Below are 21,451 nucleotides of genomic sequence, written 5' to 3'. Positions count from 1 at the left end.
AATTTACCATTGTAGTTTTGCAGAGGTGGATAACCAAGTGGTGTAGTGAAACTATCCAGGACTTTAACGAATCACAAAGTCTCAAACCTAACATCAAAGCAAATGATTATGGTATCCAATGTAGACATATGAACAGCTGGATAATATAAAACACCATTGCATACATCATCATATTCTGGAGAATGTGGTATGGAACATTCAATCCTTCTCCATGACAGTTCTCTTGTTCATAAAGTCAGAACTTGCTGCTCTTCAGACACCACATCTTGTCCCCCATAATTTAAGGAGGTCATGGAAAATACCTTGTATTGTTTTCCAATTGGATCATACCCGTAATAGCTCACCACTCCAATCCTCCTCCTCGTATTCACTTTGGGTAAGGTCAAGGATTGTCTACTACTAGGGTTGCATATCACTTACACATTATGCTTCTTCCCTTGAAAGATCCTACTAGGTAATAATCCGTGCAAGTTGCACGGAGTGAAATTTTTGTTTGAGTTATTACATTTGTAAATATATTTATTTAATATAACATCAAAACTTATATTGTTTTGAATTCATCAAGTTTATGAAAGTTTAAAATAGTAATCGTTTCACCATAAAATTTTAAATTGACATGATGACAGATCTGGATAGAATGTGAACCGAATTAGTGATCGTTAGATTTTTTTTAATCAAAATCTTGAACTATCAAATCAGATAAAAACTGCAAAAAACTAAAATTACATCAACCAGATAATTTAAATAAAATTGTTAATCCGATCAAACCCGTCCGCTAAGCCATCCCACAACGGGTTTAAATATTTTGAGCAGCAAAATATATTCGCATCCTCTCGCTTGAATTTGTGAGATCCGATGCATTTCTATTAATCATTTTTTAATATATAAAATATATTTAAAGGTTAAACTTAATTAATATTAATAAAGTTATGTGATAAAGTTTTTTAAAATAACACATTTTGTTTTTTTTTTTTCAAAACGACAATGTCATATAGTTGTAAATAATAAATCAAAATGAGTCTAAATAGTTAAATGTATCTCGAGCTCTCTGGTGGTGACAGCTCAGCTTTTTCAAGAGTGTGCTTCTCTATTAATATATAGGGGATGATCTCTAAGAAAGAATAAACTCTCATAGGCGTGAAACTTTCAAATATAAATTCATACGGAATTTTCATGTGATAAGTGGCGAGTACATGATGAGGCGACTTCTCATCCGGATTTTGAGGCTGAGGTGAGGAGAAGAAACAAACCTCACCCTTTTTTTGATATATTTTTTGTTTGTTGATATATTTACTGTTATATATTTATCCGGAGACTCGAGCTTGGTTAAGAAACTTAAACCTGCAGGAACTCTTCCAGATAACTGATTTCCATTAAGTAGCAGCTTCGACAAACCTGTGAGATTTCCAATTCCTTCTTGAAGCTCACCAGCGAGGTTGTTGGTAGACAGATCTAGCACAACTAGTTGTGTCATGTTCCAAATCTCTGGTGGGATAACACCCCTGATGTTGTTGTTTGACATGATCAAGGCACTTAGCTTTTGACTCTCTTCCCCCAGTTGCCTAAAATCTCACCATGGAATTTGTTATGGCTGAGATTAATGAAATCAAGATGTGGGTAAACCCCAAAAGCTTCACAAATATCTCCAATGAATCTGTTCCCTATGAAAATTGCTATGATCAAGCTGTCACAATCTCTCAAACGTTTTTGGATAGGACCTTCGAAGTGATTATAATCTAATGAGAGATTCTGAAGCTTCCCACCTTTGCAAATGTTTTCAGGCAAGAAACCAGTGAAGTTGTTTCCGGTGAGTTGCAAGTTAGTTAGCTCTAAAGAGTTTGCAACTCCCAATGGAATATGACTCGAGAGCTGGTTATGACTGAGGTGTAATGATTCCGCGTGGTAAAGTTACCGATTGAAGAGGGTACCAGTTCAGACAAGTTGTTTTCACTAAGGCTTAGGTCAACAAGGTTGGGTAAGTTTCCAATCTTGGAAGGAAGTGGACCAGGAAAAAATTTGGAAAAGTGCTGAAGTGTTACCAAATTTGTGATATTTCCAATGGAAGAGGGTATTAATCCAGACAGGTTGTTTGCACTAAGGTCTAGCGTAACAAGGTTGGATAAGTTTCCAATCTCAGAAGGAAGTGGACCCGAGAGAGATTTGATATAAAGGTACAACTTCACCAAGTAGGTTAGATTTCGTATGGAAGAAGGTATTGGTCCAGATAAGGAATTGTTAGATGTAGAATTAGGTATTGAACTGACTTGATCTTATTGATTTAGATTACAACCCTATTTATACAAGCTTAACTAGGGTATACACAAACCGTCATTGACGTAAATAACACGTTAAAGCCCAACATACAAAGCCCATAATATATATCGCTAATATTCCCCCTCACGTTGGAGTGGGAAGGCCTTAACACCCAACTTGGACATTAAGTAGAGAAACTGCGGTCGACCAAGCGCCTTAGTTAATAAGTCAGCGAGCTGATCTTCGGACCGAACATGCTGAGTAGTAATAATACCATCACGAACTGCATCACGAACAGCATGACAATCATTTTCGATATGTTTAGTTCGCTCATGGAAGACTGGATTAGCAGCTATGTGAAGCGCAGCTTTGTTATCACAGAACAGGCGAGTTGGCCCAGACTGATCAATACCAAATTCTTTTAACAACTTACGCAGCCATTTTATCTCACGGAGAGCAACCGACATGGCACGATATTCAGCTTCAGCGGAAGAATGAGAGACAACATCTGGCTTCTTAGCCTTCCAAGCAATCGGAGAACCACCAAGAAGTACAACAAACGCAGTGAGAGAGCGACGAGTAATCTTACAAGTAGACCAATCCGAATCACAATACACCGTTAGTGACAAATCTGAATCTGCCTGGAGAAGGATTCCTTGGCCTCGTGAACCTTTTAAAAACTTGACAACATGTAATGCCGCATCCCAGTGAGCCGCCCGTGGATGTTTCATAAATTGAGACAACACATGAACCGAATAGGCTAACTCAGGACGGGTATGAAGAAGGTAGAGCAAACGTCCAACTAGACGACGATAAGGCGTGGGATCGGAAAGCAAAGGACCATCATCCTCAGCAAGATGATGGTTTTCTTCTAGAGGAGTGTCTGCTGGACGAGCACCAAGGTTCCCGCTGTCCATTATAATATCCAAGGCGTACTTACGCTGAGACAAAAATATGCCTTCTGCCCCACGGGAAACTTCAATACCTAGAAAATATTTCAACCGCCCTAAATCCTTCATGGAAAAACATTTTCCCAAATAATCTTCGAATTTGCACAGCATATAACTATCATTACCACAAATGAGCAAGTCATCGACATAAATCAATACGCGGAGGTCGATATTGTCTCTAGTGTATGAAAACAAAGAGTAATCATCGTAGGCTTGAACAAAACCAAAACGGAGCAAAGAGTCCGAGAGCTTCTTGAACCAACACCGCGGAGCTTGTTTAAGCCCATACAACGCCTTTTTAAGACGACAAACCTTGTTAGGATGGGAGGATCGGAAACCAAGAGGAAGCTTCATATAAACCTCTTCGTCAAGATCGCCATGAAGAAAAGCATTGTTAACATCCATTTGATAGACCTCCCATTGTTTAGCAGCAACAAGACGCAACAAAGTACGGACCGTAGTCATTTTCACCACTGGTGCAAAAGTTTCGTTAAAATCCACCCCTTCAATCTGCCGATTACCACGGACAACCAGCCTAGCTTTGTAGCGTTCAATGGAACCATCCTCGTTGTACTTGGTTTTAAAGACCCATTGACTGTCGATTGCCACTTTACCTGGTGGAAGATCGACAACATCCCAAGTACGTTTAAACTCAAGAGCATCGACCTCTTTAAACATGGCGTCATTACAGACCTTGATACGAACAGCATCTTTAAAGCTTTGGGGTTCCGCACCATTGGTGATAGCAGCTAAAACCGCACGATGGCCTGCAGAAAACTGTTCATCGAAAATATAATCCGTCAAAGGATACAGAGTATTACCTTGGACCGATGGCGAGGACTAATAAACAGAGGATGCGAGAGCGTGAGCGGGGTTAAAATCAGTAGTCGTGTTATACAACACATAATCCTTTAAACGTACAGATTCCTTTATTTGTCGTTTACCCGGACGCGGAGGTGGGAGGTCAGCCAACGCCGGAGAAGAAGGAGACGACGCAGACACAGTACGGGAGGGAGACGGTGACTGAACAACACATTCAGGAGATAAAGTCTCGGTTGCATCGGTAGAAACCTCTGATGTCAGAGTAGAGATGACTTTCTCAAGAGCAGGAACAGAGTTAATTGGGAGTTGCGACGAACCGCGTATCGCAACAGTACCAGTGTCGGAATGAGAACGATCCGAGGGAGCAGGATGCTTGTCGGAGACAACAGAAGGAGAGGAAACCGGAATAGGATGACTCCCCCTGTCAGAGAGATCCACAAACCAATCTTCATCAGGTACGACAGCAGGAACAGAGGATAACAGAGTCGGAGTGGGACTGACGGAGGCAAACGGGAAAACATCCTCACGGAAAATAACATCTCGAGAGACGAAAAACTGATCATGGTCGATATCATAAACTTTACAGCCTTTTTGACCCAACGGATAACCGACGAAGATACATAAACGGCTTCGTGCACCGAACTTGTCTTGATCACGAGAGACCCAATGAACATAACACGCGGAACCAAAGACACTCAATCGATCATAACATGGTGCAAAACCATGTAGAACTTCATAAGGAGAACGATGTTTAAGAACGGCAGTAGGTGTACGGTTGATCAAATAGGCGGCAGTGAGGATAGCCTCACCCCAGAATTTAATTGGCATATTTGCTTGAAACAACAAGGCACGAGCAACGTTGAGAATATGTCCATGCTTCCGTTCAACGCGTCCATTCTGTTGAGGAGTCCCAACAAAAGAAGTTTGATGGACAATACCAAGTTGTCGAAACAAAGCGGAGAGGCACATGAATTCAGTCCCATTATCACTACGGACCATTTTTACACTTTTGCTAAACTGTTTCTCGGTGTAAGCAAGAAAGTTTGTCAGGATTGTACGTACTTCCGATTTTTCAAGCATGAGATACGTCCAAACAGTCCGTGAAAAATCATCCACAATTGTCAAAAAATAGACAGCACCAGTAGAAGAAAAAACACGATAGGGACCCCAAACATCGCAATGGATTAAAGAAAAACAATCTGATGCTTTATTAATACTTTTAGGAAAAACTTCTCTAGTTTGTTTAGCTCGAAAACATACGTCACAAGAACGAGAGCTTAGAGAGGAATTCAAAACAGAAATCATAGGTAATGCAGAAAGTACGGAAAAACTTGGATAACCCAACCGTTGATGCCACAAAGCTTGATCAGAGGAGACGTTAACCGTGTGTATCTTGGCAGTAGCAACATCCGTTAGATAATAAACTCCATCACCCTCTTCACCTCTTCCAATCAAAGTCCTCGAGAAACGGTCCTGTAAAACACATATTGTATCATTAAACACGGCCATACACTTTGTCTGCTTGACAATCTTAGATACATAAATTAAAGTGCAATTCAACGATGGCACATAAAGCACATTATTAAGTGTAGCTTTCTCCGAAAGAGGGAACTCTCCCATACTTAATGCAAATGTTTTACTGCCATCAGCAAAACCAATCGAACAAGGTGGAATGGAGACAACATTAGTTAGGAGAGAAAGTTGGCCAGTCATATGGTGAGAGGCCCCTGTATCAAGAATAACATCGCCAAAGTGTTTCTTACCAGACAATTTATCGGAGTTACCAGCAGTAGAAGATTTCTCTTGAATCATCTGAGAGAGAACACGAAGTTGATCTTGTGTAAATTCAGGAAACATAGACGGGTTGGAGCTTGTCGCGTGAGCGGTAGCAAACTGTCCTCTACCACGACCCGAACCAGTTCCACGCCCACCACGACCACGACTACCGGAGCCACGTCCAATACTATTACGCTCGGTCCACCAATCAGGAAAACCGACAATGGACCAACAGTCCTTCTTTCCATGTCCAGAATGGCCACAGTGAGAACACAAAACAGGACGAGACTTAATGACAGAAGACTCAACACGAGTCCCGGTGGGAAGATCGGTGCCGATGGAAGAACCTTGGTGACAAACCACAAACCCGACAGCTTCATGACGATCTTCCTGAAGACGAGAAGCCTGAAGCCGTTGCTCTTGTTGAATAACTTTAGAATAAGCAACACCAAGGGTGGGGAGTGGATCCATATTGATGAGACTCGTACAAATCCCTCCAAATCGTGCATCATCAAGGACCATGATAAACTGATGAAGCTTCTCATTATCTCGTTCGGTAACAATTGCAGTTAGAATCGAGCCATGCGGACACACTGGACTAGCTTGGTAATTCTTCAATTCATCCCAAAGATGACACAACTTTCCGTAGTACTCGACGACAAGTCTGTCCATGTTGTCGACAAGAGGCAAGTTGTGCCTTGATCTGATGCACGCGAACGTAATTACTCACAGAGAACCGCTGCTACAACTCAGTCCACAGAAGATTAGCTTCTGAGATAAAAGTGACGGTAGACTTAACTTTTGGTTCAATCGAAGCCCTGATCCATCCCACAATCATCGAGTTCACAGTTTTCCAATTTTCAAAATCTGGATCGTTACTTGCAGGCTTCGGGATTGAGCCATTAATGAATCCTGTTTTCCGTTTGGCTTGAAGAGCATTCAACATCTCTTCAGACCATTCATTGTAGTTGTCTCCATTGAGTAAAATAGAGGTGATAACAGTACCAGGGTTATCGGAACTGGACAGCATATACGGCGACACCACCGTGGAAGTAGGTTGAGCGAGGAGGGCTCCTGTTGAAGAAGACGTAAGTTCTTCTTTGGTAGACATAGATAACTTGGTACACAAGGTAAATCGAAACTATCGATTTTCTTAAACAAAAAAGAAACTTTTAGAACTTTTCTAGCTCTGATACTATGTAGAATTAGGTATTGAACTGACTTGATCTTATTGATTTAGATTACAACCCTATTTATACAAGCTTAACTAGGGTTTACACAAACCGTTATTGACGTAAATAACGGTAAAGCCCAACATACAAAGCCCATAATATATATCGCTAATATTAGACAAGGCGATATTCTGAACTGAAGTTAACAGACTGATCTCAAATGGAATCGATCCATTTAACTTGTTTTTATCAAGATAAAGGGTTTTAGGTTTCTCCAATTGCGAAGCTCAGGTAGGATTTCTCCGGTTAAATAGTTATTGAAGAGGTTAAAGTAGATGAATTTAGAGATGTTTCCGAATTGAGGAGAGATGGTTCCAGAAAAACGGTTCTTCCTAAGATCAATGTAAACAAGGTTTGGGAGAGAAGAAAAGGGGAAATCTTGGAGAGTACCTTCTATAGCGTTGTCAGTAAGGTTTAACTTTTCGATACTCCCTTGTGAGTTGCAGGAAACACCATACCAACTGGTGCAGGAAAAGCTAGTATTGATGTTTGCATCATTGACCCATGAAGACAGCTTTGATGAGCGTCTCTGGTTTGTGAAAGTGGATTTCCATTTCAAAAGAGCATTTGCTTTTGGGATAGTTGCAGAAGCTGCGATACAAGTTACAACAGCTCAAATTATGAATATGATCAAAAGAAAACGGAGATTATAAGAAGTATTCTTCTCTGCAAGATCCATCCTTACTTGCTCTCACTCACTCTTACCTTTCTCTCTTGGTGTTGTTAGACAAAGCTATCCAAGTTCTGGCTCTTTAATATTCTTCATGTTCACTCAGTGATTGACTTGGGGTCGTCTCCTTGATAATGAAGGCCTAACCCCGCCGTGGGTTCGAGAAACTTATTTTGGCTGTTTACTTCGTAAAATTATGAAACCAGGCACAGAAAAGTGTTTACGGGTTCTACGTTGAACAATCTCTTGAGTAATGTGCAAGTCATTGTGTTCTGGAAGATACTAGTGAATATTGGTCTAGAAGACTTGTGAGTCCGTGACGAAAATTATTCATCCTAGACAAAAATTAGATTGAATGAAGCTCATTAACTATTGTTCGTTTTTATTTGCCCACAATTCGCTTGGCCTATGTTTTTATTTGCCGTTTTCGAAAGTTTTTGTTTTTTTGTTTTTTTGAAGTATAAGGTTTCATAGTCTTCCTCTTTTGTATCAAATCTGCAGTTTTTAAAAGGATTTTCATAGCTGAAATTGTGTTATATTTTTTATGTTTTTATGGTTAGAATGATACTGGTGTTAAGATTATTCAATCATGTAAATTATGCATTTATGCACCGAATTACTCAAATTTTAATATATTTTAATATAAATTATGCATTAAATTAGATCAGTTATTTGTAAATCTTGCTTTAATTTCTTTTAGTTTTTCTATTATTCGTTTAATTTGAAATTATTTCATATGAAGACTCTAGTGATATTCAAAATTGAGTTTTGTTTTTTAAAAAAAAACTTACTTCTAACCTTTGTGCCTCACATATTCCTAACGAAAAATAAATATTATAGATTTTTTATTGGGGTTTAAGAAACAAAGTTGTTTATTGGAAAGACATTTGAAAATTAGTATTTTTGTCCATTTGACCGAAATATAATTTTTGTTCAAAAGTAGTGACGCTTTTTGTAGGAACACAGATCCATACAGATTTTAGCTATCCAAAAGTTACGTATATTTAGAAATCCAACAAAAAAATAAACGTATAGTAATTGTTTGATCAATTCTCCCTACTTCAAAATTATGTTTTATTTCACATAGTAAATAAGAAATTATCTCTTATAATATTTCTTGTTTTTCAAGTATTTTTTTTTTGTGAAACAAACACAAAAATATAAAACATTACTTAATATAGACGGAAAGAATTAAGTACTCATCGAACCGATTATACGGACTTAATGTTTTGTTTTGATCCAATATTCATTTTTCGATTCAAGTATTTTGTAGAGAACAAAAATCTAAACGGAGAATGTCACAAAAATCGCAACGGATTAAATATGATAGGAATCAGTTGATGGTTAATAATTAAGATATGAAATAAGAAAACAACTATTTAAGTTTTAATCAACTTCGAGTTTGTTTGCATGAGTACTTCACTTTGAGGAGAACGAAAAATCTAAACGAAGAATGTGACTTTTATTCATAATACTAGATTTCAATCTGCGGTACACTACGTGGATATAAATTTTTTTATTATTTAAATTTTATATTGTATTTATTTGTTAAATATTAGATGTTTTGCAAATAGAGTAATAACTAAATTTCCCGGCCGTTTGTGCAACTAAATGTATATATTAATTTTTTAACCCGCAATAAACTTTATGACTATTTGTTTGTTTTGTTTAGTATTTGAGATTCTATTTTAATTTTTAATCATTATAACAAAAAATAAGGGATCTAAATACATAATAAGTCATTTATACGTTATGATTAAGTTACATTTTTCCTAATGATTTAATTATTTTACACAATTTTAGTTAAATTAACTTAATTTTATGTCAAATATTCTAATATTAATAATGTTAATAAATAATAAAATGAGGATTTAACCCATATTAGCACAAATTTAATGATGTTTTATTAATTCCAATATGTTTTCTTTATAACTCATCAACTATATTATCATATTATATAATATTTTTTTTTTAATTTTACATATTCGTAAAATTTTATTTTTTTATTAAGCTTATATATATTAATTATAATATTTAAATAACTGTGAACTGAAGTTCTTCTTATGTTAAGAATCAAATCTCATAGGTTGTTGGAAAACAAAATGAGAATCAAATTGTTGTTTTCTTTGTTTGCAAATGATTCAGAGATAGAATATCAGAATATCTAAAAAAATACAATAGAAGGTGTGGTTAAATATATCATAGTTTTTGTTTCCATATTGATTTTATTTTAATTTTTTTTTGGAATGGAATGTAAAATCTTTAGGAAACAAAATCTGAAGTAATATTATTTTCGGAAATTTCGTAGGGATTAACTTTGTAAAAAATTTTATAAATAAACTAGGTACTAATCCGCGGTAGACCGTGGGCTGAACAATTTATTTTAAAAAAAATTTGCAAAAATACTTTATTAATTAAATAGTTTAAATCTTTGATTATAATCACATTTGAAAGAACTTAAACTTTTTAAGAATTCATGGTTTGAGATTTTTTTTCTTAAGAGAGAATAAGATTTTATTAAGGGAATATTTTTTTGGTTTAGATTTTTTTGGTTTATGTATTTAATTTAAATTTGATTATCTATGTAATCCCGTAATTTTGGTTAATTAATATAGTAGGATTTTTAATTTTTAATAATTACTAATTATCTTTTATAGCCTCAGCAGTTTTAGCCTTTATTTAACAATTTCTAATGGCAATTACATGTAATCTATATATACATTTTCCAAGTACATTTAGCAAATAAATCCTGAAGTTGTCACCTATTTACAAGACTGCCATTAGCATTAAATATTCATATTTTATAATTTACAATTTATTAACATATTATAAGGTTTTCAATTTTTGTAAACAATTATTCTCCCATAATACCAACTTTCCAAAAAAATCGGAACCACTACTCTTTGCATTAAATACTAATTTGATAATTAATTAAATAAATATAACTTTCCTTAAATTTGAAAAAAAAAATCTTCCTAATTGTTGAGGGTGGATCCACACCCCAAACAAAAGGCCCAGCTCAGGAAAAGCCCATAATAAACCCCCAAGGGAAGGGAGGGTATTATGGTCTTTTACATAGACGAACCGACACGATTCTCTATAAATACAGGCGTACGGCCTGCGTAAAAAGGGGGTCAAAAGAAGAGGAAGAAAAGGAATACAGTAAGTACAAGAGCCTCAGCTCGTCCAAGCAGAAGTCAACGGTTTTAGAACCAATCACTCGGAGAATCGGCGAGACAACAGCTCGTCTATTATCCTTACCTACTTTTGTAACTCGTTNAATCGGCGAGACAACAGCTCGTCTATTATCCTTACCTACTTTTGTAACTTGTTTAAGTCGTGTTAAATCCCGTCTTTTGTGTCTCGACATCAATATAATATAAGAGAACTTCGACCTTCCTTTGACCGAACTAAATATACTAATTGTGACTGATTAAATCATCAACAATTTGGCGCGCCAGGTAGGGGGAGCCAAGTCGAATTTCTCTGAAGCGTTGAAGAACGGACCTACACCGACTAGACGAGATGACAATACTTGACAAGGAAAAAAGCAAGGAAGGAAGCTCGTCGGGGGGGGGACGACTACCCCGGCAGTGGAACAAGCGGACCAGGCAGTCCTCCCCACGCCAGACGCTCCAAAAAAGGTCGTGACGGTGGACAGCCCGGAGACTTTTGTCATAGCTACAAACCTGACGACCCCGTCGACCGTAGAACCAACACAGGCCCCAACGCAGCTTACTTTGCTCAGCAATCAGCCCGTCTCAAGCATAGACGAACTGTTCCGCGGAATCTTAACACGCCTTGACCAGCAAGAAGAGCGAACCAACAGCCGATTGGATGCACTCACCGCGGCACAGTTTAACTCACAAGATGAAATCAATCATCTCAACAACGCTCGGCTCAACCCAATGAACTTCACCTCGGTAAGAACGACGCCAGGGTCGTATGTGCAAACCAGCGGATTAGGACGTAATCCTGCCCAGCGCCCTCTTGAGCGAAATAACGACGTGACCGATCTAACGAAGGACGCCGAGCTAAAAGAAATCAAAGAGCAAATGAAAGAAATGGCAGCGATGATTCAAAAAGCAACGGACAAGGGCCCCGAAGTCGGACTTATGCTCGAAGCAACACAGCGAACTCCGTTCTCTCGAAGACTCGCTACAACAACGGTCAGACGGGCAGTCAAGCCACGATTGGGTCACTATGACGGAACGGTCGACTCGCGAGATTTCTTACTCACCTTTGGCGTAGCCCTCGGCCCTTTACAGTTCAGCCCGGCGGAATACGACGCTGGAGCTTGTCAAGTTTTCGCCGAGCATCTAGCAGGAACCGCATTGAGCTGGTTCTCGAGACTCCCACCCGGATCAATCGATAGTATCAGGGAACTGATAACCGAATTTTTGAAGCAGTTTTCTGTTTTGATCGAGGATAAAAATTCCCATGCCGACTTATATGCCTTAACTCAGCACAAGGGTGAATCGCTTCGGTCCTTTATAGGGCGATTCAAGGAAATCTACGTCAACATTTCAATTCCGGACGCTGCCGCAATTGTCGCACTTCGAAATGCGCTCTGGTATGAATCTCGGTTCAAGGAAGAGCTGTCTTTAACCCATGTCGAGACCGTAGCCGAGGCATTACCCCGAGCTGCGAAACACATTGGGCTCGAGGAAGAGAAAGCTATCAATGCTAAGAAGCATTCTTCGGAGGCAAATGCGATAACCAAACAGCATGTAGCCGCAGCTCCAAAAGTTGATTACGTCGAGCCTCGACAACACTTCATCAAAAACCAAGATCGAACTCGCAAAGCCTTTGCGATCGGCGAAAACAAGTATATCCGGAAAGAGGGAGGTGAAAATAGTGCAACCCCGTATTTCGACTACCATCAGAGTACCACCCACACAACTGACGAATGTCATTACCTCCAGAGGGTCTTGATGGAGCGATACAAGAAAGGGGCAATAGTCGTCGAGCCCGACAGAAGCAAGACAGCCCGACCTGGACGAAGCGACGCCAAGCGCCGAAAATATCGCTCGAAAATTCGTCAAGGATTCAAAGGTACTAGCCGACCAAAGCGAAGACGAGATGGAAATTCAAAACCTACTCGCCGAACGACGCGAAGATAGCGGTCACGAAAAACGACCACATACAGACCGCAAGCCCGACCAACGTCCTCCGACGATAAGACGAATTAACATGATAATGGGCGGGCTAGCCGGATGCAACGATTCGGTCAGAGCGATCAGAGATTATACTAAAAAAGCTGAAATGACGAAATCTTGGCCGTCAAGGTTCGAGGCTGAAGGCATGCCAATCACTTTCGACGGAAAAGATCTAGAAGGTTTGGATTTACCGCATAACGACCCATTGGTCGTCGAGCTCTTGATCGGCGAAAGTGAGGTGACGAGAATATTGATCGACACTGGAAGCTCAGTCAACGTCATCTTCAGAGACGTGTTGGCCAAAATGGAAGTCGGCGAACGGGACATTATGCCAGAATGTCACTCTTTAACGGGCTTCGATGGGGATCATCTTATGTCCGTCGGCACCATCACCTTACCAATCTTCGTTGGGGGGATAGCCAGATACTTCCGGTTCGCAGTTATCGACAAGCCAACAATCTACAACGTCATCCTTGGAACCCCATGGCTCCACAAGATGAAAGCCGTCCCGTCAATATATCATCAGTGCGTTAAGTTCCCAACTTCGAAAGGAATATACACACTGCGTGGCAATCAGCAAACCGCACGGTCCTGCTTCCTGATCGAGCATAAGCTTCGCGTCGGCGACGATAGCGCGTCACCAACAGACGGAAAGCCGACTGCCGTCCAACAGGGCATTGCCGCGGTCGAAGAGGTGAACCTAGACGAAAACAACAAGAAACGATGCGTGAATATCGGTACAGAGATAACAGCCGCCATGCGAGACGAGTTGATACTTTTCCTCAAAACCAATATCTCGACGTTTGCATGGAGCGTGACTGATATGAAGGGGATCGATCCAAGTGTCACAACCCATGAACTCAATGCCGACCCAACGCATAAGCCGGTCAAGCAAAAACGGCGCAAGTTAGGTCCCGAACGATCACAAGCAGTGAACGACGAAGTTGACAAACTCCTTGGTGCCGGGTCAATTGTAGAAGTGAAATATCCTGAGTGGTTAGCTAACCCGGTGGTCGTCAAAAAGAAGAATGGAAAGTGGTGAGTTTGCGTCGATTTTACCGATTTTAACAAAGCCTGTCCAAAAGATAGTTTCCCATTGCCAAGAATTGATCAACTCGTTGAGACAACCGCCGGCAACGAACTATTAACTTTTATGGACGCCTTCTCTAGTTACAACCAGATTCTAATGCATAAGGACGACCAGGAAAAAAACGTCGTTCATCACGGATAGAGGGACCTACTGTTATAAAGTTATGCCCTTTGGCCTGAAAAACGCAGGAGCGACGTACCAACGGCTAGTCAACAAAATGTTCGCCGAGCAACTCGGCCGGACTATGGAGGTTTATATCGACGACATGCTCGTCAAATCTCAACGTGCAAAGGATCATATCACTCATCTCCGACAATGTTTCGACACCCTAAACAAGTCTGGGATGAAGCTGAACCCAGCTAAATGCACCTTTGCAGTTAAGTCCGGCGAACTCCTTGGGTACCTGGTAACCAGACGAGGCATCGAGGTGAACCCAAAGCAAATTAAGGCAATCATCGATTTGCCACTACCAAAGAATGCCAGAGAAGTTCAACGACTAACCGGACGGATGGCCGCCCTAAATCGTTTTATATCCAGATCGACCGACAAGTGTCTACCATTTTACCAGCTTCTCAAAACCAAGGGCAAGTTCGAGTGGACCGAAGCCTGTCACAGCGCGTTCAACGAGCTAAAGAACTATTTATCGACCCCACCGATCTTAGCGAAGCCGGAGCTCGGCGAAATCCTATTTCTTTATATTGCGGTCTCAGAGTCGGCCGTCAGTGGTGTACTCGTTAAAGACGATCGGGGAGAGCAACGACCCATCTTTTACATAATGAAATCACTCGACGACGCGGAAACTCGCTACCCAACAGTCGAGAAGGTTGCCCTGGCAGTCGTCACATCTGCAAGAAAGCTCCGACCATATTTCCAATCGCATACTGTCGCTGTCCTATCCAACCAACCTTTACGGTCAATACTGCACAGCCCGAACCAATCGGGTCGACTAACGAAATGGGCAATCGAACTCAGCGAGTACGACATCGAGTATCGAACTCGTCCGGCTGCCAAATCCCAAGTACTCGCCGACTTCCTGATCGAGCTACCATTTGGGGAAGCCGAACCAACACCCACTGACCCGTCAGATGACCGGTGGACCCTGCATGTGGACGGAGCATCTTCCCATCTTGGGTCAGGAATAGGGATTCGACTAACTTCGCCGACCGGAGAAATTTTGGAGCAATCTTTCCGTCTCCGATTCCAAGCAACCAACAACGTCGCCGAATATGAAGCACTCATCGCCGGGCTTAAACTCACCAACGGAATGCAGATCAAGCGGATACGAGCTTTTTGCGACTCTCAGCTCGTCGCCAACCAGTTCAGCGGTGAATACGACACCAAAAGTGAACCCATGGCCGCCTACCTTAATGTCGTTAAGATTTTGTCATAAAGCTTTGACGAATTCGAGCTCATCAAAATCCGCAGAGGAGACAACGCTCCGGCCGATGCTTTGGCAGCACTCGCGTCGACATCAGATCCCGATTCTTGACGAATCATCCCGGTAGAAAGCATCGATACGCCGAGCATAGGTGAAACACATGCCGAGACTTGCCTCACACTCCACCAGCCCAACAAAATCAGGACCACTTATCGAACGATGAGGTCAGGCCGAGGATGCGAACCTGCATCTGACAGCGACGAGACAGATTGGCGAGTCGAGATCCGAGCATACCTAGCCGACGGCGACGTGCCAGCAGATAAATGGGCTAGACGGAGATTAAAGGCCAAAGCCGCCCACTACACCTTGATGAAGGATCATTTACTTCGATGGACGGCATCACGGGCCCTTTTGCTTTGCATACACGGCGACGACACCGACCGCGTCATGATGGAGACACACGAAGGAGCCGGGGGAAATCACTCAGGTGACCGAGCCTTAGCGCTACGAATCAAGAAGCATGGTCACTATTGGCCAACAATGATATCTGATTGCGAAAGGTTCGTCGCCAAGTGTGAAAAATGCCAGCGACATGCCCCCATTATCCACCAGCCGACTGAACTCCTACGAGTCGGAGTAGCTCCTTACCCTTTCATGCGCTGGGCGATGGACATTATTGGCCCACTGCCAACTTCCAGACAAAAGCGGTATATACTCGTCCTCACATATTATTTCACCAAATGGGTCGAGGCCGAGTCTTATGCGAATATCAAAGCCAGGGACGTCCAACTCTTTGTCTGGAAATATATAATCTGTCGCCACGGTCTCCCGTATGAAATAGTCACTGACAACGGATCGCAGTTCATTTCCCTGCAATTCGAAAATTTTTGCGCAAGGTGGCGAATAAAACTAACCAAGTCAACGCCAAGGTATCCACAAGGAAACGGCCAGGCTGAAGCTACCAACTAAACTATACTCGATGGCCTAAAGAAAAGGCTAGACGCCAAGAAAGGTGCCTGGGCCGACGAGCTAGACGGAGTACTTTGGTCCTCCCGAACAACACCAAGGACCTCCACCAACCAAACCCCATTCTCCTTAGCCTACGGGATGGAAGCAATGGCACCCGCTGATGTCGGCAGTTCCAGCCTCCGGCGAACAATGCGCGTCCACAACACCGCGCTCAACAGTCAGATGCAACTGGATAGACTCGACGAGTTGGAAGAAGAACGAGACAAAGCACTCCTACGAATCCAGAACTATCAGCTCGCCGCGGCCAAATACTACAACAAGAAAGTCCACAATCGGCATTTCGACGAAGGCCACCTCGTCCTCCGTAAGGTCTTCGAAAACACTGCCGAGCCAGACGCCGGAAAAATGGGGCTAATTGGGAAGGTCCATATATAGTATCTAAGGTCGTCCATCCCGGCGTGTACGAACTCTTAACAATGGGCGGCAAACCAGTGCCGAGATCTTGGAATTCAATGCACCTCAAGCGCTACTACTACTAAAAATCACCAAGCAAGCCCAGCTATGTCCAGCTCGTCCTTTCTATAGTTTGAATACACATGTAAATGTGAACTACGATCGGCTTGATCCCTCCTGATCGGAGGGTACGTAGGCAGTCCCACTCTACGGGACACAGCCGCCAATAATATAAAATTTCTTCCTCACAAGAGTGAGTTGTCGTTTGCAAGTTATTTTAGTCGTTACCATTGGCCTGGTAATGATCCGACGTTCCGACGTATTACTTTAAGTCGAGTCGCAACTCGCACAAAAGGGTCAGCCGACTATTAACGGTCGCCCCCGGTTATATCAAGCCGACCATCACAAGTCGCACTTTAAAAAAAAAAGAAAAGAAAAGAAAAGTAAAAAGTAGAACTCTCAAGAGTAGCATAGAATTTGACTTATTAAAAAAAAAAAGATACAACGGTCTAATGCGGGTGCCGACCCCATTACGGCACAAACAAAAAAAAAACAACAACAAAGGATAACAAGTCAGGCAACTCCAAGGTCGGCACTGGAAGGCTCAACGAACTCTAACCCGCCAATTATGGTTTGCCAATAACGGCATGATTCCTTCACGTCTTTCAACAGATCCATCGGGACAGCCGCACCTCGTCCAACCATATCCTCGAGGTACGCGCGGATCCCTTCGACGCGATTACTCTCACTAAAGTAATGACTTGTGCTCTCCAGTTGCGAAATGTAACGACGAAGCACGTCGATACGAGCTCGGCAGGCCTCGATTTCCGCCCGATCTTCAAACGGCCTTCGACCCAGGGAATCAAGGTCACCCTGATCAAGTGTAAGGATCACCACTTCTGCAAAAAGATTCTCGCGCCGGGTACGTTCGTCCAGCAGCCGATCCCAGCGCCACTTCGGAACGAAATATCCTTCGTCAACCAGCGTTTCGAGACATTCCACCGTCCCGTCCACGCGACAGAAATCATAATAGCGTTCGAATGAATGACGGGTGGAGATGATGTAAGCTCTTAGCCGCTGGATGCGAGCATTATAGTAACCGAGTTCTGACTGTATCACCTCGTCGGACCTAACGCCGAGTCGTTCCCGCGCCCTACGTAACCACGCCGCTCTAGTCGTCACTGGCATCGGAGTAATTTCCTCCTCCCTACAAAGACAAAGGAAACTCACCAAGACTAAACTGAAGTAAAAAGCAAAGACTATTTATAGAACGAAAAGCGCAAGTCCCAACAGAAAAGGCATTCAATGACCAGTAAGCAACGTTTCGAAAAATAAGGCATTAAATAGAGTAGAAATAAATGCCCCAAGGGCAGGAATAAAGTTTGTCAAGGGAGCCGACCCCTAAACACGGCGCATAAAAATACATGGGAGCCAACCCCAAAAATACGGCAAACAAAAGGTAGTACGAGGGGGCCGACCCCTTGACACGGCGACAACAGAAGAATCACGAAACTAAGCCAACAACCGGTGACTCATGCCCGGGAGTTGACGGACGTGGAAGCTCTTTGGCAGGACGATCGTAACTTGCTCCTCGACTCCATCAGAAGGGTGGTCGTCAACCTTCTCCTACTCGTCCAGTTCTTCACCCCCAATCTCCCCACTCTCCGATCCGTCACTCCCACCCTCGTCATTACAGACCTTGGTATTCCCGCTGATTGGGGAAGCGATCCACGTCGGAACTGGGGGAAGAGGCCCGACAAAGATCTGAGACATGTCGAAGTCAGCTTCGGTTATATCCGGCAGATCGACCTCTTCAACCTCGCTCTTCAGTTGGCTCATCACGGCCGTAACTTGGTCCTTAATCCCCTCATCGAGCAAAGAGATCCGACCCTCGGCAACGAGCGTTTCGAGCATCTGGACGTTTCCAACAGCTTGGTTATACTCAAGAAACTTCTCCCGCGACGCTTCAACCGCCTCGGCATAGCTTTTGTGCTTCGATAAGAGCCTCTGCACGCGACCAGCCACCTCGTGGAAAAATTTGATTCGCTCGTGGTGCCCATACTCGTCACGTCGATCCCTAAGCCTCCTCGTCTCCGAGTTAAGGGTGAGCTTCAGACCGTTACAGGCAACTTCAGACTCCTCAAGCTTAGTCATAAGGGAGTCTCGTTCTGTGATTAACCCGCTCCGGTGATGTTCGAGTTTGGCCACAAGGTCGCTAAGTCTCTGGTTGGACCGCACCGCCTCCCCCAATTGCGCCTCGAGGTGCTCGATCCTCTCACTCGACGCCCCAGAACGCTCCCCTTCCAAGTTCCGAACACGACGCTCATAGCGAGAAGCCATACGATTGATACGCGCAATAAACTGTCAAAACGAAAGGAAATGACAATCATAAGAAAAACGAGTGACGGAAGATTAAAAGCAAGTTGGCTAAACCGACAAACCTCAAAGGACGCTTGAGCAACGCCGGTAACCGCGTCGGCCTCTTTCATCTTCTCAATTGCAGGAAGACGACCTTCACCAAAGTGGATCTTCCGAAATAACTCGGCACAAGACCGCGAGTCATCCGGAAAAGGACGAGCCCTAGAGGAATGCGTAAAATTCCAGCTGAAGTCGACCGACTTAGACTTCTTGGATGGGGCAGACTGCTCTTGTTCAGGACCATCCTTCCTTTTCTGCGAATCTTTCGCCACCTCGGCGACGCGACCAGGAGTCCCGACCACCTTCTTCCTTGGAAGCGTCTCCTCTGGACCAATGTGACGATTCGGGGGAAGGGATCTTGGATGCATCCTAGAAGGGTCGTCCACAACTTGACNGTCTCTGGTTGGACCGCACCGCCTCCCCCAATTGCGCCTCGAGGCGCTCGATCCTCTCGCTCGACTCCCCAGAACGCTCCCCTTCCAAGTTCCGAACACGACGCTCATAGCGAGAAGCCATACGATTGATACGCGCAATAAACTGTCAAAACGAAAGGAAATGACAATCATAAGAAAAACGAGTGACGGAAGATTAAAAGCAAGTTGGCTAAACCGACAAACCTCAAAGGACGCTTGAGCAACGCCGGTAACCGCGTCGGCCTCTTTCATCTTCTCAATTGCAGGAAGACGACCTTCACCAAAGTGGATCTTCCGAAATAACTCGGCACAAGACCGCGAGTCATCCGGAAAAGGACGAGCCCTAGAGGAATGCGTAAAATTCCAGCTGAAGTCGACCGACTTAGACTTCTTGGATGGGGCAGACTGCTCTTGTTCAGGACCATCCTTCCTTTTCTGCGAATCTTTCGCCACCTCGGCGACGCGACCAGGAGTCCCGACCACCTTCTTCCTTGGAAGCGTCTCCTCTGGACCAATGTGACGATTCGGGGGAAGGGATCTTGGATGCATCCTAGAAGGGTCGTCCACAACTTGACGAGAGGAAGGAGAAACCCTTTTTGACGAGCCAGAGCTTGGAGGATTGGCACCCGGACGAGCATCATGACGGGGAGCAAAACGAGGCAACGGCTCCGGAGCTCGGCGATAACGAGCAGACGCGTTGGGAACACTCAAGTTCATCTTACCCATCGTCCCGGCTGCAACACAAAGCAACGAAATTAATTGGAGAACTCAAGGAGCAACAAAAAAAATTATATTTTGATCGGGTGAAGGGTTCAACTACGCTAGGGTGTACCTGTCTTTCTTCGAGGATCAGATATCTTCCTTGAACGACCCTTTTTCGAATCGGTACCTGGCCAAACGTAAGGACATAATACTTTGATCGCGTCTATCTCGGCTTGAAATGAAGGAGGGTATGGGAGCAAACACCTTGGAACAACAACTAAAAAAAAAAAAGAGGGGAANCCCCAGAACGCTCCCCTTCCAAGTTCCGAACACGACGCTCATAGCGAGAAGCCATACGATTGATACGCGCAATAAACTGTCAAAACGAAAGGAAATGACAATCATAAGAAAAACGAGTGACGGAAGATTAAAAGCAAGTTGGCTAAACCGACAAACCTCAAAGGACGCTTGAGCAACGCCGGTAACCGCGTCGGCCTCTTTCATCTTCTCAATTGCAGGAAGACGACCTTCACCAAAGTGGATCTTCCGAAATAACTCGGCACAAGACCGCGAGTCATCCGGAAAAGGACGAGCCCTAGAGGAATGCGTAAAATTCCAGCTGAAGTCGACCGACTTAGACTTCTTGGATGGGGCAGACTGCTCTTGTTCAGGACCATCCTTCCTTTTCTGCGAATCTTTCGCCACCTCGGCGACGCGACCAGGAGTCCCGACCACCTTCTTCCTTGGAAGCGTCTCCTCTGGACCAATGTGACGATTCGGGGGAAGGGATCTTGGATGCATCCTAGAAGGGTCGTCCACAACTTGACGAGAGGAAGGAGAAACCCTTTTTGACGAGCCAGAGCTTGGAGGATTGGCACCCGGACGAGCATCATGACGGGGAGCAAAACGAGGCAACGGCTCCGGAGCTCGGCGATAACGAGCAGACGCGTTGGGAACACTCAAGTTCATCTTACCCATCGTCCCGGCTGCAACACAAAGCAACGAAATTAATTGGAGAACTCAAGGAGCAACAAAAAAAATTATATTTTGATCGGGTGAAGGGTTCAACTACGCTAGGGTGTACCTGTCTTTCTTCGAGGATCAGATATCTTCCTTGAACGACCCTTTTTCGAATCGGTACCTGGCCAAACGTAAGGACATAATAC

The 21,451-nt window shown here is 43.3% G+C and overlaps 1 protein-coding gene across 1 annotated transcript; it reads right to left on the bottom strand.

The window, feature by feature from the left end:
- LOC104786361 lies at positions 5,408–7,741 on the bottom strand. The gene is made up of 3 exons (XM_010511749.2): positions 7,424–7,741; positions 5,789–6,875; positions 5,408–5,498 (listed from the first exon to the last, which is right to left on the bottom strand). The coding sequence occupies exons 2-3, from the start codon at positions 6,471–6,473 to the stop codon at positions 5,464–5,466; spliced, it is 720 nt and encodes a 239-aa protein (XP_010510051.1). The 5' UTR covers positions 6,474–6,875; positions 7,424–7,741; the 3' UTR covers positions 5,408–5,463.

The sequence above is a fragment of the Camelina sativa genome, chromosome 5 (genome assembly GCF_000633955.1).
Source record: "Camelina sativa cultivar DH55 chromosome 5, Cs, whole genome shotgun sequence".
NCBI classification, from domain to species: Eukaryota; Viridiplantae; Streptophyta; class Magnoliopsida; order Brassicales; family Brassicaceae; genus Camelina; species Camelina sativa.
The sequence above is the reverse complement of the archived record's forward strand: the minus strand, read 5'-3'. Positions and strand labels throughout refer to the sequence as shown.